The sequence below is a fragment of the Takifugu rubripes genome, chromosome 7, assembly GCF_901000725.2.
Source record: "Takifugu rubripes chromosome 7, fTakRub1.2, whole genome shotgun sequence".
NCBI lineage: Eukaryota > Metazoa > Chordata > Actinopteri > Tetraodontiformes > Tetraodontidae > Takifugu > Takifugu rubripes.
Genome location: NC_042291.1, coordinates 15,906,913 through 15,922,471, shown reverse-complemented (window position 1 = coordinate 15,922,471; position 15,559 = coordinate 15,906,913). Strand labels below are relative to the sequence as shown.

At 47.5% G+C, this 15,559-nt stretch overlaps 3 protein-coding genes across 3 annotated transcripts; 1 reads left to right on the top strand and 2 right to left on the bottom strand.

The window, feature by feature from the left end:
• Positions 1–157: 157 nt before the first annotated feature.
• On the bottom strand, positions 158–3,399 carry mlf2 (myeloid leukemia factor 2). The gene is made up of 8 exons (XM_003966292.3): positions 3,104–3,399; positions 2,175–2,286; positions 2,040–2,075; positions 1,825–1,878; positions 1,578–1,706; positions 1,326–1,485; positions 1,027–1,241; positions 158–601 (listed from the first exon to the last, which is right to left on the bottom strand). The coding sequence occupies exons 1-7, from the start codon at positions 3,145–3,147 to the stop codon at positions 1,030–1,032; spliced, it is 747 nt and encodes a 248-aa protein (XP_003966341.1). The 5' UTR covers positions 3,148–3,399; the 3' UTR covers positions 158–601; positions 1,027–1,029.
• A 207-nt stretch (positions 3,400–3,606) lies between these two features.
• Positions 3,607–8,235, top strand: cdc42l (cell division cycle 42, like). Its single transcript, XM_003966291.3, has 6 exons — positions 3,607–3,721; positions 5,167–5,271; positions 5,355–5,427; positions 5,516–5,625; positions 7,060–7,257; positions 7,348–8,235. The coding sequence occupies exons 2-6, from the start codon at positions 5,167–5,169 to the stop codon at positions 7,435–7,437; spliced, it is 576 nt and encodes a 191-aa protein (XP_003966340.1). The 5' UTR covers positions 3,607–3,721; the 3' UTR covers positions 7,438–8,235.
• A 520-nt stretch (positions 8,236–8,755) lies between these two features.
• Positions 8,756–11,784, bottom strand: wnt4b (wingless-type MMTV integration site family, member 4b). Its single transcript, XM_003966290.3, has 9 exons — positions 11,643–11,784; positions 11,338–11,539; positions 10,868–11,021; positions 10,062–10,146; positions 9,850–9,981; positions 9,450–9,592; positions 9,238–9,378; positions 8,994–9,156; positions 8,756–8,925 (listed from the first exon to the last, which is right to left on the bottom strand). Exons 2-9 carry the CDS (start codon positions 11,424–11,426, stop codon positions 8,756–8,758), a joined length of 1,077 nt encoding a protein of 358 aa, XP_003966339.1. The 5' UTR covers positions 11,427–11,539; positions 11,643–11,784.
• Positions 11,785–15,559: the final 3,775 nt, after the last annotated feature.

Genomic DNA, 15,559 nt, shown 5'->3' with positions numbered 1-15,559 from the left:
TATTAGGGAATGATGTATAGCCAATTTGTACTTTCAAAAAGGGAATAACAGAGGTAGAATTGCACATTTGCACTCTGTACAGCTGTATAACTTTACAGTATATATGTACAATGGAGTAGCAAATAGGAAATTATTTCATTAGTTTCGAGCTGTTATGTTTGCAACTTTATAAAAGACACTACATGCAAGTTCAAACAACCACAACGAGGGCAGTTCGAATTTATCTAACAATGTTTAATGAGCTTTTATTTTGTAATTTAGTTAGATTAGTTAACAGTATACAATTCAATTCACTGACATCCTAGTGTATCCACAAAAAAACTAAATGGACTGTACAGCAGATGGTTTCTAAACTGAAGCATCTTAGTGCAGCGGACAAAAACACGTCGAATTATGACAATGAGTGTGTGTGTGCGAGTGTGTGTGTGTGTGTCTGGTCAATGCAACTTTTGTGTATGAAAGGTTTTGTGTTTCGTTAAGGAAAGACAGTCTTGTCAGACGTTTCCATTGGCCATAATGTCAGAAGCGCCAACTTCCACCTTCAACGTTGTTCACAGCATTGGGAAAATCTTCTGCTCATCTTTCGCCACCTGTAGGACACCTGCAGGAACCCACGGTGAACGTTACACACAACAGCCAGGTGGACTCAAACTTTATTGAACAGAAAAGAGTCGGAACACAAGACAAATCAATTTATGATGTTAGAATTAATCTGGGGACAAAATGCAGATGTTTATTTTCACCAAATGCAGCAAACACACAAGTAATTCTGAGTGTGTGTGTGTGTGTGTGTGTGCACATTCCAATGTTAACATTATGCAGAGTTCCATCCTGGGTAAATATGGTGGTTTGTGAGCTAAGGTTATAGCTGAATTCATGGCAACCGTGAGTAATTCCATATATTTGAGCTAAGGAACGTTTGAGATCAGAATATCCACATTATTCAGGTTTATTGAGCAAATCTATTAGATTCAGGTGTTCCAACAGCAACAATAATAAAAATTAAACGCCAGCTTTTCCTCTTACCTCTCACCAGTCGTAACGCGGACGGGTTTGAGGTTGGCGGTGTCTGGGGGACTCGTGTCGATGGCCAGGGGGGCTCCCTGAGCTGGGAGGTGCTGGGAGGGCTAGCTGCTGGCCGCCTGCCCGTCGCTCCCGGCTGTAGTCCAGCGCACGGCCGTTTGAGGGGGCGTACCGTCCCGTCCCCCTCCTCCACTCCTCATCAAAAGCTGCTGCATCACCTAGTCGATGGGATGGAGGCAAACACTTAAAAAGGCTGGAGAATTAACGATATTCCCAACAGACGCCGAGCTTTCGTCGCTCACTCTCGTCAAGGTTGATGAAGTCTTGGCGTTCCTCGCGATCCCCAGTGCGGCGGTTCTGTGACCGCTCCATTATGTGTGCGCGAGCGCCGATGTGGTGGCCGATGGCGAGACGCTCGAGTCCACTCTCGCTGTCCCTGAGCGACTGCCGTGTCTCGCGAATCTGTGACGAGAAGAAGAAGTTGTCGTCGTTTTAAATTAAAAAAAAAGCAGAAACCCGAGTATGGTAAAAGCTTCATGGTCCGATATTCTCACCCCTCCGGGGCCTGTTGTTGTTTGACTGGTCTGCTGATAGACTTTAGGAGCACCGGGGCCTGAAGAGGAGTAAGAGATCACCGTTGAGGAGGAAAACGTCTGACAGTTTGGTGCACTGGTCATTCTCTCCTGGAGACAGAGACAACACAGACAAACACAATTGTTAGACAGGGATCTGCTGTTCCAAGGCAAGTTTCATTGGGAAAATTAAGGAAACTCTGGTAATGCGAAGCTGCACGGCGCTCACCACGTTTCCCATCATTTCCTCCATCATTCCGAACATGTCCATGAACCCTCCTCCCTGCAGATGCGAAGCCACAGTGAAACTTTAAACAACCGTGCACGTGAAAGCACCATCAGGTTTGATTCAACGGGACCAAAACACATTTTATTTTTGATAAAATGCATCTGTAATGTCACAAAATCGCCAGAACAAAGAAACAAGGTAATGCAGCTGCTCACCATCCCCATCATGCCGAAGGGAGCCAGAGGACCAGCCTAAAAGGGGTCATTCAAAGTCAGTGCTGTTAGAAATGCTCTATTTAATGCTGTGTAGTTTTTTTTACACCATAGTGTTGCAGAGGTGCCTGCAATTACCTGTCGGCGTGGTGCACGATGTGGCTGAATGTGGGGGGTGATGGCGAAGGGGTCCATCCCAAACGGTCCAAACATCGCCCTCATCTGCTGCCGGTGTGCTGAGAATGGATCCCTAAAATACCAGAACGACCTGTTAGAACTCACCGGAATATTGGGAAGAATAATGGAGACACATTTAGTCTGGGACACCCGGATGGAAACAACGGCCCATCAAATAACAGATTTTCGTTGTGGTTTAAAAGGACGACTGATGCAAATGTTTGGATTTTCCTTATTTAAGGATATTCGGAGAAGGATTGAAAACAGATCTTTGTCGCCTCCTGTTCTCTCTCACACACCAAAATAGCTGCATCACTTTTTAAACTCCAGTAATGGCAAAGAACTTGTTTTGCAGTGCTTCTCCTTACCAATGACAAACAGATGTTGCAGACTAGAAATGCTGGACTTAAACCCACCACGAAACCTAACGGGTTTCTGTTTGTTCACCAAGTTACACTCCCAACATTCTCCTGTAAAATGGATTAGCAAACGCTAACAAAGGCGGATGTTTTCACATCTCCATCTGTTACTGAGCCGTTTAACAAAGTTCCAGTAGCACCACAGCTGTTTTACTCAATGCGGTGGATACCAATGACAAAGGAACTCGAAACACTTAAAGTGCAGTGATCATATTTCTACCCAAAGGATGGATCAGTTGAGCAAGTGCCGCTGAGCTCTGTCAGCTCCTCTGTTATTGTCTATCCAATATGGAGGACCACTACAGGCCCCCACAGCTGGCGAGAGTCACGTTAAAGCTAGGTAGCCTACCTTTTGGAGGGTAAAACTTCAGATATACAGGCTATGCAAAACCGGGGGACATTTTTTTCCCTCGCGAAATATGAAACGATATTATTGTCCCGATACAAATGTTCCGATTATTGGATACTTACATCATGTAGGGGTCGTCATCATCGTCATTCAAGAATCGAAACATGCTAGGTGGTGATTTAAGTCAGCTGGCTGATGTTAGCAAGCTAGCAAGACTGAAATGGTCGTAATTAAAATAAGACGGTTTTAAACTCTGGGCAAAGTAAGATCACTAAAATACTTAACTATTGGAACTGCTTCTCAAAATGACAGTTTCGTAAATCAGCAAATTCTAGAAAGCCAAGACCAAACATGGGAGCGGAAGTCAGCCCTCTGACAAAGAGAAGCGACCCTGCTGTCAAGTTAACCAAAAGGGCCGCGAATGTCCGGCCTTTTCCGGTTTTCAAAATAAAGACCTGTATTTGTACTGAAACGGAAATTATTCATTTATTCAGATAGCCGGATTTTAAAGTTCCATTAATACACAACACAGATTATTCACGCACATACGCAGTCACAAATAACGAAAGCTTGGGCTGAAGTGAGTTTCGCCTCAGCAACTGTTGTTCATGAGTGTCCAACAGGCGGCGGTGTTTCCGTTCTGTCTCGGGTCGGAACTCGCGGGGCCTGCGCATGCGCAGAGAGTAATTCGACCCTCAAACCCGGATGTAACCAACGCCTAACCTGTCTGAAGAAAAACGGTGAGTTGAGTTTAAAAAATCTATATGAAATAAGGACTAGTTATTTATTACGCTCAGGAACATGTTGACCGGACGTCCACTAACAGCGCAGCCTTTGTGCCAAATAGAAAACTTTGTTAATGTGTTTTTATTAAACAAGTGCACAATGTGTTAAAGTTTTCGAACTTCCAAGCTTGCTGGTTAATACCATTATTGGGCTTAAAATTAAGTTGCGGCTTTTTAAAAAATATAATTCGACTTGTTTTGTGGATGTTTTCTTGAACTTGGCTGTCTCTGCTTTCATATATCAGACAGTAAACTGACATTTGATAAACGTTCAAATTTCATCAATCTCAGCTAGGCTGAAGCGATCCAATCGCTGGGTATCGTTGGGTATCGCTGGGTATCGTTGGGTTAGGGTTATTACTTTAAGTTTTCCAGCGTTTCATTTCGAAGCACTTTTAAGTGAAGTAGTTTTCCCAATGAAGGTCGTATTTGGTGGAAGTTTTAGCGAGTATCCAGTGGTAATTTAGTAAGATCGGGCTAACAGGCCACAGTTCTTTTTGTTACCATCCCTCGGAAGCAGCTAATGCGGAAGTGTTCTGCTTGACATCAATAATCTCTGGTATGTAAGATCAGGTAATCACGTAGACGGACACTTAATTTAACCCATCTATGTATTTGTGGAACGTAATACCACGTTCATAAACATATATTCGTAGCCTAAAGCAAACAATCCTTGACATGGCCTTAAGTATTTAAGTTGAAATAGCCGGTCAGCATTGCTAACATTAGTCACCAACTCCCTCAGACTAGGAAACAAAACCAAACATTCTCATTTTAAAGTCAAATACGCCACAGACCCGATGTACTAGTGTTGCATGGACCTATACCATAATATGTTTAAAGTTTTATTTGGTCATTTCGAGGCTTAACGTTGTAATAATAAGGCGATCGTGCAAATTCCGCCTAGAACCTCTCACTAATGTAATTCTACTGTTACTAGTCAATCTGGATTTCTGGATTAAGTGTTCTCAGCCGGACTGTTCTATGGAGTTGTGTATTATGTATAAGTGCTATTACGTAAGGTGCCAGTGTTTGATATAACTAAACTATTAGGAATGCATTCATGTTCCTAGCAGCTCGAAACACCCAGAACGATAACACGCATCATCTCATTGCAATCTTCATCTAGGAGTTCCTGTCAAACCGACTTCCTGTTTTTGAGCTGTTGTCTCGTCGTCGACGTCTAAACATCACAGGTTGACTAAATATGACAAAAGTCTTGTAGAGATTCTTGGCTTTAAAAGCACCACGGCCGCTCTTCTGTTACGGGGCTTCTGTACAGTTGATGCTTTCAAATGTTTCTATCTGAAAAGCATTCAGCCACCTTACTTCCTGTCAGCGCTTAACTGTACCGCATATGAAAACTGACACGTGCGCCCGTTTCTCTTTTATCTGTGTAGATGCAAACTATAAAATGCGTGGTGGTGGGGGACGGTGCCGTAGGAAAGACCTGCTTACTGATCTCCTACACAACCAATAAGTTCCCCTCTGAATATGTACCTACGGTAAGAACATCACATGTCGTTGTAACGTCATTTTCTCTATCGCATGTTGATTGCATTGTGTTGTTTTCCCACCACTTTTAAAGGTTTTTGACAATTATGCCGTGACGGTGATGATCGGGGGGGAGCCCTACACACTGGGCCTATTTGATACAGCAGGTAAATGTCTGCTTTCTAGTTTTGGGGTGGCCCAGAAACCAGTTAAAATGCTTTACCAATCCCATTCCTCCTCGGTTCTTGTTTTCAGGACAGGAAGATTATGACCGTCTGCGTCCTCTCAGTTATCCACAAACAGACGTCTTCCTCGTATGTTTCTCTGTCGTCTCACCCTCGTCATTTGAAAACGTCAAAGAGAAGGTCAGTTTTCAATAACTCCTCATAGTTGGAGATAAAGATGACCCTGACTGTTGTTGTATACCTTTGTTGACATTTGGAGGACAAGGTATATTTTATATGTATATTTAAATATATATAAAAGGATAGCCTCTCTGTTCCTCTATTAGCTTTTCCTTTGCTTGATACCATCTTCTATCACTAATGCTGGAATCAGGTGGTTCCTCTACAGATACTGCAGAGCAGGGATGGGGGTCAACCCTGTCCAGTATCAGTATCGGGTTCCTTTACCAAGCTAATTCACAGATTGTTAATTTCCAATCCAACCTGTGGAAATTTCCAATCTGTCAGTTATGGCTGGGCTTTACCAAACTGGCTGCAGACTCTAGAATTGATTTCCTGTACGAAGATGTTTCTTTAGACACGAGAGAAGGGAGACGACGGCTAGCATGACGGCTAGCATGCTAGCACTGAGCAGCACCTGGGCTGGCGAACGTTTCCATACAGCTCGTCTGCTGTGTGTACACATGAAACATGGCCAAGCAAGACAGCGTGCAATGTTTGCAAAGCCATTATTGTGAGAGGCAGAAACCCCGTTGCAATGTACAATACCCATGGCATAAACACCCACGAGGGAGAACGAGGAGTATTTAGGTAGCAGAACGATGAGAAGAGCCGTCAGGAATCAGGTCTGGATTCGTTTTTATGATGGGATTCTACCTGTTACCGGGATTTCCTGTTTTCTGACCTCGTACTTACCTCAAGTTTCCTTTTAGGACATAGACGCGTACATATATTTGCTTGTAGAGAGGAGTTTACCATGACCTCTTATAAAAGTAACAGTAATTAATTCATATCAAAGCAAACTGCTCTTTTATACAAAGTCTATCGGTAAGAATTCAGGCATCCGATGGGATCAAAAATGGCATCCCTACTGTGGAATCCCGTCAGCGCAGCCGCTTGTTTTAGTGGCGCTCAGGGAAACAATTGTGATGTGACCATTAACAATGAACAATATGGAGCGGGTTGTTTTTTAGGTGATTATCCTGTGGCTGTTTGTCACTGCGTTAGGACAAAACAGCTGAAGTCAGCACGACAGCCGACTACTGGCAAGTGTGAAGACCCGAACGCATGGAAGCAGTATTTTACAGTTATTTAGTTCAGCGACATGAAACAGTGCAGTTAAATGTGTTTGTTTGATATTTCACCCTATTTGGAACCATGAGAGAGGATGAAACTGAGCTAAAACCTTCCTAAATGGAACAAGTACTAATCTAGACACCCTTAAATCTGTTTGAACTCAAACGTGAGTAACTCATCTAATGAAGGCACCTGTGGGAGGGGGAGAAACGAGCCTTTTTTAACAGACATCATGCACGAATAGAACCTGCTGACATGAAGGATCACTGCTCAATCCAAGCAGTCGACTCTTCAGACCTTCTGCTCTGTCTCTGCCAGTGGGTTCCTGAGATCTCCCATCACTGCCCACGGACACCGTTCCTGCTAGTGGGGACACAAGTGGACCTGCGGGAAGATGGCAGCACCATTGAAAAGCTTGCAAAGAACAAACAGCGCCCCCTGTATCCTGAAAGTGGCGAGAAACTGGCACGTGAACTCCGGGCTGTCAAATACGTGGAGTGCTCTGCTCTGACACAGGTAGGGGGGGGGTGTTGAGTTTATTCATGCTTTGCAGCATTTCAGATTATATCCTGATCTTTCCGTCTCTCTCTCTTTGTTCTCTATCAGCGAGGTCTTAAAAATGTGTTCGACGAGGCCATTCTGGCTGCTTTGGAGCCCCCTGAGACCAAAACCAAGAGAAAGTGCATTCTGCTATAGATTAACCCCCCCGAGCGAGAGTTGGTGGTTTAGAAATGGGCGGGGTGATTAAAAAGAGTTGGATCAATGACCATGGTGAAACATGGGCAACGGAGGCACAGTGCCAATGAGACTTATTCTGATTCACGTGTACACTGATTGTGCCTTCAAAATAAACTTGGAAAGAGGCTGAGGAACAAAACTTCAGCGTGCAGTAAAAGCAGTATGTGTCACCGGTCTCTTCTTCAGAACGCTTTTAAAACCATCCTGACATATTCAGGTGGGGCAGGCCCCCCCTGCCTGCCGCTGTCACTCCATTTAAATAAAAAGTTTCCTCCATCTGGGTGCCTTTGGCCTTCTCTGTACGTTCCACGGAAAGATGCACTGGCGTGCACGTGATTTGAGGGGCGTGATAATGTGGTACTCTCATGGGATGAATAATGGAGGCAAAAATGACTTCCATTAACTCCAAGCTACGTATCTAGAACCCCCCCAGTTCTGTTCTGAATATTCTGGTGCATTGTTGCTCATTTCCCTCCTTCAGGTGACTCTTGACTTTCTATTTTATTATTCTTTTGTTTATATTGTATTAATTCTCTGTCCGTGTTTGGGAAAATCTTAGCAGTTACTCGTTGTAAAACTTGAGTTTCTATCATTTGCTAGTCTACCAACTTTGAGCGATTGCTGATATAACAAATTAAGTTGTGATGTTTTCCATAGATTTTTATCTTGATTGAGATTGACATGATGACATTTGCTAGTAAGATTCTGGGTGTCTGTAATCAGGTTATTTTTAATAAAATGGTTAACTGTAAACAAATAAGCACTGGTTCGTATGTTTGAGTTATGATGCTGCATGAACATACCAGCAAAGCCCGCTAACGTCTCTCTTTAATAGTACACTTATTTGGTCAAAGTAAGAGTGGAGAGTCTTGGATTTTTGGTAAAAACTACTGTATTTATTATTTTATTTTCTATGAACAAGCCTAAAATGCACGGCACTTGTGTAGGAACATAACAAAGAGCAAAACAAGAAAGGTGCGGATTAATGTTAGAGTTATTCTCGCTATTTAAGATGTCGAGGAGGGCGGAAGTGAAGCCAAAACATACAAATAAATAAACAATTAAAAAGGGAAAAGATATAAATAGAGAAATGTCGGCTGCGGTTTCTGTTAATTCTGGTTAATTCACGGCTACAACGTGTGCGGCTGTAACTGTTGAGGACGTTTACATGTGCGGAAGGTGGAGTTTTCCCCACTAAGCTTGACATGTGATCCCTTTTATCCTCACAGACGGTCGGTTTGGGCTCTTTCTCTCTTGGTTTGGCGCCTCGGTTCTTTTAGACTTTGCAGGTGTGAATGGTGACCGTGTTCTTGCACTGCTGACAGCGGACCGAGCAGCACCAGGAGAACTTGCAGGAGCACCGCTGCACCACCTCGGCCCGGCCCGCTCTGTACCCCGGCCCGCAGCACACCAGCTCGCAGCCGTCTGGTGCCAGCCGAGAGGTTCCTGTTGGTCAGCAGAAGAGCTGTCACCGATCCTTCTGGGTCGGCTCGTGTCCTCGTGGTCGACCTTACCGTTACATCTCCGACCAGCAGTCCCCGGGATCCCGTTCTCGGGATCGAGATGGCAGAAATCTGGAGAGGGTGCAAGGTAAAGGAGATCTCTGGCAGCGGGGGGTTTCACCTGGGGGTCCCGGGGGAGCAGGGCGGTTCTGGATCCTATACGAGTCAAGCGAACCTAAGAGGCAGAGGGTGCTGACGGGGCTGGACACAAGGGGGGGCTTGAGGGGTTTTCAGAAGGTTGCCAATGCGGACGTACCTCTGTGGCGCCGTCGAAGCGTTCCTTTAACACGATGCCAACACGCCTGAACGGAGGCATCACCTTCCAGCAGGTTCTCAACTCGCAGGATCCAGAGACGCCGTGGCACTTGCACTCGACCTGCATGTTGTGAAGGATGGCCTGGTGGGGGCAGGAAGAGTGAGCGGGGCGACAGGTGGGAAGAACCCCGCCAAAGGGCGTCCGTTGCCCACCTTTCGCCCCGACTCGTTGTTGTGGAGGTTCATGAGTGGTCGACCCGCCGACAGGCCCTTGGCTCGCTCTGGCTCGTCCACAAACGTCTGAGAGAACGCCACGCCGTAGGACAGGTTGTCACTGCATCCTGACCACTGGAACCCTTGGATGGGAAACAGGAAGAGTCCTAATCGAAGGCTAAACCCCCAAAGTGTCACTCAGAATCTCTTTTTCTTGAATTGTCAGTAATATTTGCTGCCCAAAAAACCACTCCACAGTTACAGTACATGCATCTAAATATGCTCACTTTTGATTCTTAAGCATGTTTATTACTCGTAGAACTGTTGCTATCGTTTGGATCTCTACTGGGAAATTCGACTGTGACATCACTTCCTGGAGTTTGGGAGAGGCCACACTCACCCTCGGGGCTGACTCCCCTGACCTTCCTGTCACAGCCACATTTCTCCAGTTCGCCGCGCGTGCACGCTCTGGTCACAGCCATGGCCAAGGCTGCTGAAGACAGAGCGTGCACGAAGGCTGCCTCCCGAGTGCCTGAAACCAAAGATATTTGTGATATTCAAAATACATTCACATCAGGCTGTTTGATAGCGTGCGCGTCCACGTGAGCGCACCTTGGTTCATTACTCTGCCGAATACATTGATCCCACGCGGGGTGGTAGAACAGTTCCACCGGCGATTCCTGAACTGGTGCTGGCACTTAGTGAAATGAAGACAGAGATGTCAAGAACACAGGTGCAGTGTCACAGTTAACAGGTCTGTTAAAATATAACATCTGTTTCATCAGGTCATTTAAAATGCTGTACAACGAGACCATTTACCAACTACAGCCAACCTCTTTATTCGTCTATATCCAGACCATTTACCCTCTGTGTCCCATTCTAACCGGTCCAACTGGCCTTCCCTCCATTGTAACCAGCCCATTTATATTCTCCACCGCTCTATAACCAGTACATTTACCCTGTCTTCCCAAATATAGTCAGCTTATTAATTATTTCTTTCTATAACTGGTCCAGTTGCCTCTTTCTATCCCATCATAACCAGACCAAGGTTAGTCCTCGTGGTTTTAAGAGTCAAATTTGCCCCCATCTACTGTTCAGATTTTTGCTTTTATTTTTGCCAAACCAATGTCCCCTGTTGATTGTGTAACATTGAAACGTGTCGTTTACAGCCACATAGTTTCGCCGCCCCAATTAAGTCCATTTTTCCTCAGAATGACATCATCCCTAATTTAATCTTGAGGCGGTGTTTCATCATGAAATGTAATGTGCAAATTCTGATCGCACAAATAAATAGAATAATATTATGTGGCTATTGTTTGTGCCCCTGTGTGTGAATAGAATGGAGGTCTCGTGTAACATTGACCAGGGTTCCGTGCAGATAAACAAAACAAACATTTGGAATTGCCCTTAAACGGTACCTCTTCTATAACCATTTCAGCAGCCCTGCGTACAGACTCCATGACCTCCCCTCTTGCCCTGCACACCCCCACCTGCCCTGGGGTCAGTCCCCTCAGACGCGCACATGGAGCAGCACCGGACAGGGGCCTGGAGCGAGGCAGCCTCGCCAGTGAGCTTAGACAGGAGCAGAGGGGGTGGGGAGATGCATGATAAATGATGGAGGTCATTAGAACGAGTGCATCAGCAGGAGGAAAGGGGGCAAGAAAAAAAGGTGGAACTGGTCACAACCGGCCAGAGTTTTACAGAGGACGGAGACAAGAGGAGGACCGAGGAGGAGACAGAGAGCAAGACAAAAGGTCACGACTGCAGAGACAAAAGGCCGAGAAGGGAGCGACTGAAAGAGATTCAGAGACGTGTCAGCAACTTTTAAAAGTTATAGCACGACAAACAGTCTCCCTCCTTCTCTTCCTCCCTCGCACACCAGACTTACAGCCAGTTGGTTGCCATGGTGGGGTAGGTTGCCCATAGCAACAGGAGGAGGAGTGGTGCCGTGAGAATGACAGTGGAGACAGTTGGCATCAGACTGTTCGTCTGTCTGTCCGTCTCCGTGTGTCAGGTTGGGTCCTCGGACAACACGCCGCCCGTCTCCCCGGTCCCAGCGACCTCTGCTGCGGCTCTGCTTTATGTGGAATCTGGGGGTGATCCCGCGGGCAGTAGATCACTTTTTTTTTGTCATAGATTTAAAAAGACTAAAAAGAAACTTTTTAAGAATGTTTAAATAACACCAATTCTCACCACTTGTCCTGCGATCAAGCTGCACGCGTTGGAATTAAATCCCAAATTGAATCAACATTTCACCCGTCCGGATCTTGGCGCCTGCCGCCGGTGACAGCAGCTTAGTCCCAGGGATCTTTGAGGAAAACATACACTTTGTCGAGGAGTCTTCCCTTCGAGAGGACTAAAATCCAGGCGCGCTCTCAGGATGAGCTGTTTCACTCGAACTCTCTGCGAGGCTGGAAGAACATTGTGCCAGTTTCATTCCCGCTGAAACGAACGCGTCCGACTCAGGTGGGACCGGCTGGAACGAGTGACGGGACCAGACGGGAGTGATGGCTTATAAAGGAGGTGGGAGAGAGGACGGGCGGGATGCAGGGTGTGGAGCGAGCGATGCCCACGGAGGGGAGGAGCCAGGCCAACGGCTCCGACTGTCTGAGCTCGGTCTGACCTTTGCTCCTGGATTGAAGTTTTTGAGAAAACAAAAAACCATAAATAAGAGTCTAAATGTTTTGTACTGATTGTGGGAGGGTGTTTGGTTTGGTGAAGAAAAGATCCTCACTATGTGATTCTCCCCCATTCGAAAACTCACCCAACTTCGTCCAATCGGTCATTAAACCAAAACCCCGAGAAACGGCGGCGGCGTTTCCGCGTCCGCGCTCGTGTTTGTGACGTTGCTCTTACCTAATGTTTAATTTTCCCAAACTTTGTTGCTCATTTTACGAGTTGCCGCCCCCCACCCTTCCTCTATCTCTCCCACATTTGCCCTCTCGTTCTCCCTCCCTGTATTGTCTTAGAAGAAGGGGTGACATTTAGACAAGGGGAAGAAAACAGACTGACGACAAATATTGAAACGGAGGCAGATAAATCACCCGATAGCGGCAGAAGAAGGGAATAAGGGAAGATTGTTACGTCGGGGTCAGCAAAAAGCCGTAAAGAATAACAAAGATGTGTACGTGAACGACGCCTAAAGAGTCAAAATATACTTATTTGGACTATAAATTGATTTATTTCTTGGAGAATATGCTGAAATCGAACAAATCTGGAACGCGTTGACCTTCTTGGATAGAAGAATAAGACCGTCTTTCCGGTTTTCCTGGTCGTATTCAGTCGTTTGTCTCCTTTTCTTCAGCCGGTGATGAGACATTAGAGCACAACAGCTCGAAGGACGAGCAAAGTTCCCGTCAGGTTCCTGCAGCCACCGAACGAGGCGACAAAAAACTAAAACCACGTCACGCTTTATGAAATGTGCTGCTTCTGAGGGTGTGTGTGTGTGTGTGTGTGTCGGGGTGAAGCTGGAACCAGCCTTTCCTGGACTTCGCCTCATTCATTCACGTTGACGCCATTTCGGCCGCCAGTTAACTCGGAACCCGGTGACATCGAGCTGCTGAGTAAATGGTTACTCCATCCATCTTTTTCATTCTTTCTGTCTTTCACACTCACACACACACACACACACACACACACACACATGTTCCCCTGTCTACATCTGTAAGGACAGGCTCCTCGCAGGCCCCCTCTGTCCTTTTTCTTGTCTTCCTCCTGTTGTCTTCCCCTTTGTGTCCCCTGTTTCTCCAAGTGACGTCTTCCACTGTCTCCAACAGCAACACCGTGGTGATGAACCGGCTACTGTCACGTCCGGCGCCTCTGTTATGCTCGTCCCTTCGCCCCTCTCGTAAATAACTTGCCCTCTTTTTTTTATCTTTATCTTTTACCCCCATTTTGTGGACATTCTACCACGCGGCGTGGACCGACTGTAGCCGGGCTGCGGAGCCCGAAGAGACGCTTGTTAAAACTTCGGCGTGGCCTCAGGGTTTGGAGACGACTCGCATTCCCTCTGCTCCGATGGGACACGGCTGCAGACTTCCAGGTGGGGCGACTCTGAACGCATCACACTTTGTCCACGGATGCTCTGTAGTGATGATTGAGGGCCTTGTTCTCAGCCCTCAGGGCGACCGTCAACAACAACAACAACAACAACAACAACCACCACACATTTGAGGCAAAGGTCATTATGGGAGCGGGATGTGACCCGCCACTTGTTCCCGTTTGGCTCGTTTTTCGCCGTTGCTGCTCTGCTTTCGCTCACCTGCCTCAGCCCTGCGAATGCGGATGGAGGAATCACAGTCGTCAGAGACGGGGCGGCTGTGCACGAGCGCGCTCACACCGCTCAGGCATCGATGCCAACAAAGAGCGGCTGCGTGTGAACGCGGGCGTGAATATTATGGGATGGCCGGCAGTGGTGTTGTCAGGCAGGCGGGGGGGGGGGGGGGGGGGAGTGGGTGTAGAGCTGTTGGGGGAGGGGGTAGAGGGAGTGGTCGACCCATGTATATTATGGAATGATGGCAGCAGTGGGGGGTGGGGGTGGGGGTGGGGGTGGTGTGTGTGTGTGTGTGTGTGTGTGTGTGCGCAGTGTGTTAGAGGTGTAAGCAGAACAGTAAAAATGGGTTGGCAAGGACGAGGTGTGGGACTCTGCGCACACGCGTGTACGTCTACATTTTAAGGAGCGTTCAAGAAACGACGATCAACCAGTACAGTCGGGCACTGTTGCTATGAGAGCTACGTGTACCGTGTGTGTGTGTGTGGGGGGGGGGGGGGGGGGGGTGTTGCAGAGCAGCTATAGGGGACGTAGATACAGGCAGAAGAACTCAGGCCTCAGACAGAAGTGGCGTGAAGTTGGGGAAAATAACGGACCGGTTGCAAACTTCATTAACTCAGGATTCAAACCACACGGCAACAAGTCAAAAGAAAAATAAAGCGTTTATTCTGGGTTCACCTGTCCTCAGGACCGGAGCGTTTATTCTGGGTTCACCTGTCCTCGGGACCGGAGCGTTTATTCTGGGTTCACCTGTCCTCGGGACCGGAGCGTTTATTCTGGGTTCACCTGTCCTCGGGACCGCTGCGTTTATTCTGGGTACACCTGTCCTCGGGACCGGAGCGTTTATTCTGGGTTCACCTGTCCTCGGGACCGGAGCGTTTATTCTGGGTTCACCTGTCCTCGGGACCGGAGCGTTTATTCTGGGTTCACCTGTCCTCGGGACCGGAGCGTTTATTCTGGGTTCACCTGTCCTCGGGACCGCTGCGTTTATTCTGGGTTCACCTGTCCTCAGGACCGGAGCGTTTATTCTGGGTACACCTGTCCTCGGGACCGGTGCGTTTATTCTGGGTTCACCTGTCCTCGGGACCGCTGCGTTTATTCTGGGTTCACCTGTCCTCAGGACCGGAGCGTTTATTCTGGGTTCACCTGTCCTCAGGACCGGAGCGTTTATTCTGGGTACACCTGTCCTCGGGACCGCTGCGTTTATTCTGGGTTCACCTGTCCTCGGGACCGCTGCGTTTATTCTGGGTACACCTGTCCTCGGGACCGCTGCGTTTATTCTGGGTTCACCTGTCCTCGGGACCGCTGCGTTTATTCTGGGTTCACCTGTCCTCGGGACCGCTGCGTTTATTCTGGGTTCACCTGTCCTCAGGACCGGTGCGTTTATTCTGGGTTCACCTGTCCTCAGGACCGGAGCGTTTATTCTGGGTACACCTGTCCTCGGGGCTGGTGCATTTATTCTGGGTTCACCTGTCCTCAGGACCGGTGCGTTTATTCTGGGTTCACCTGTCCTCGGGGCTGGTGCGCGACCCAACGCAGAGTAGCCAGTTCACCATTCACCCCCACGGTGGTGCTGCACAGCGTGATGACATCAGCACGCCGCCGGTTTAGCTTTAACGTACAGTTCCTCCGGCACATTCTTCGGAATCCTAATAAAACCCCGCGTGTGCCGACCATCGTCCCCGCCTCCTTATTTTGTGAGTAACGTGCGTTAGCATGAGGGAGACAGCGGTGTCCTCCGGGTGTGCAGCCGTCCGTGTGTAATATTTTCACCCGTTCTCCACGGCGCCGTCACCCTCCGCACAGCGACTCGCCTGTGTTTGTTTACCTGTTTACCTGT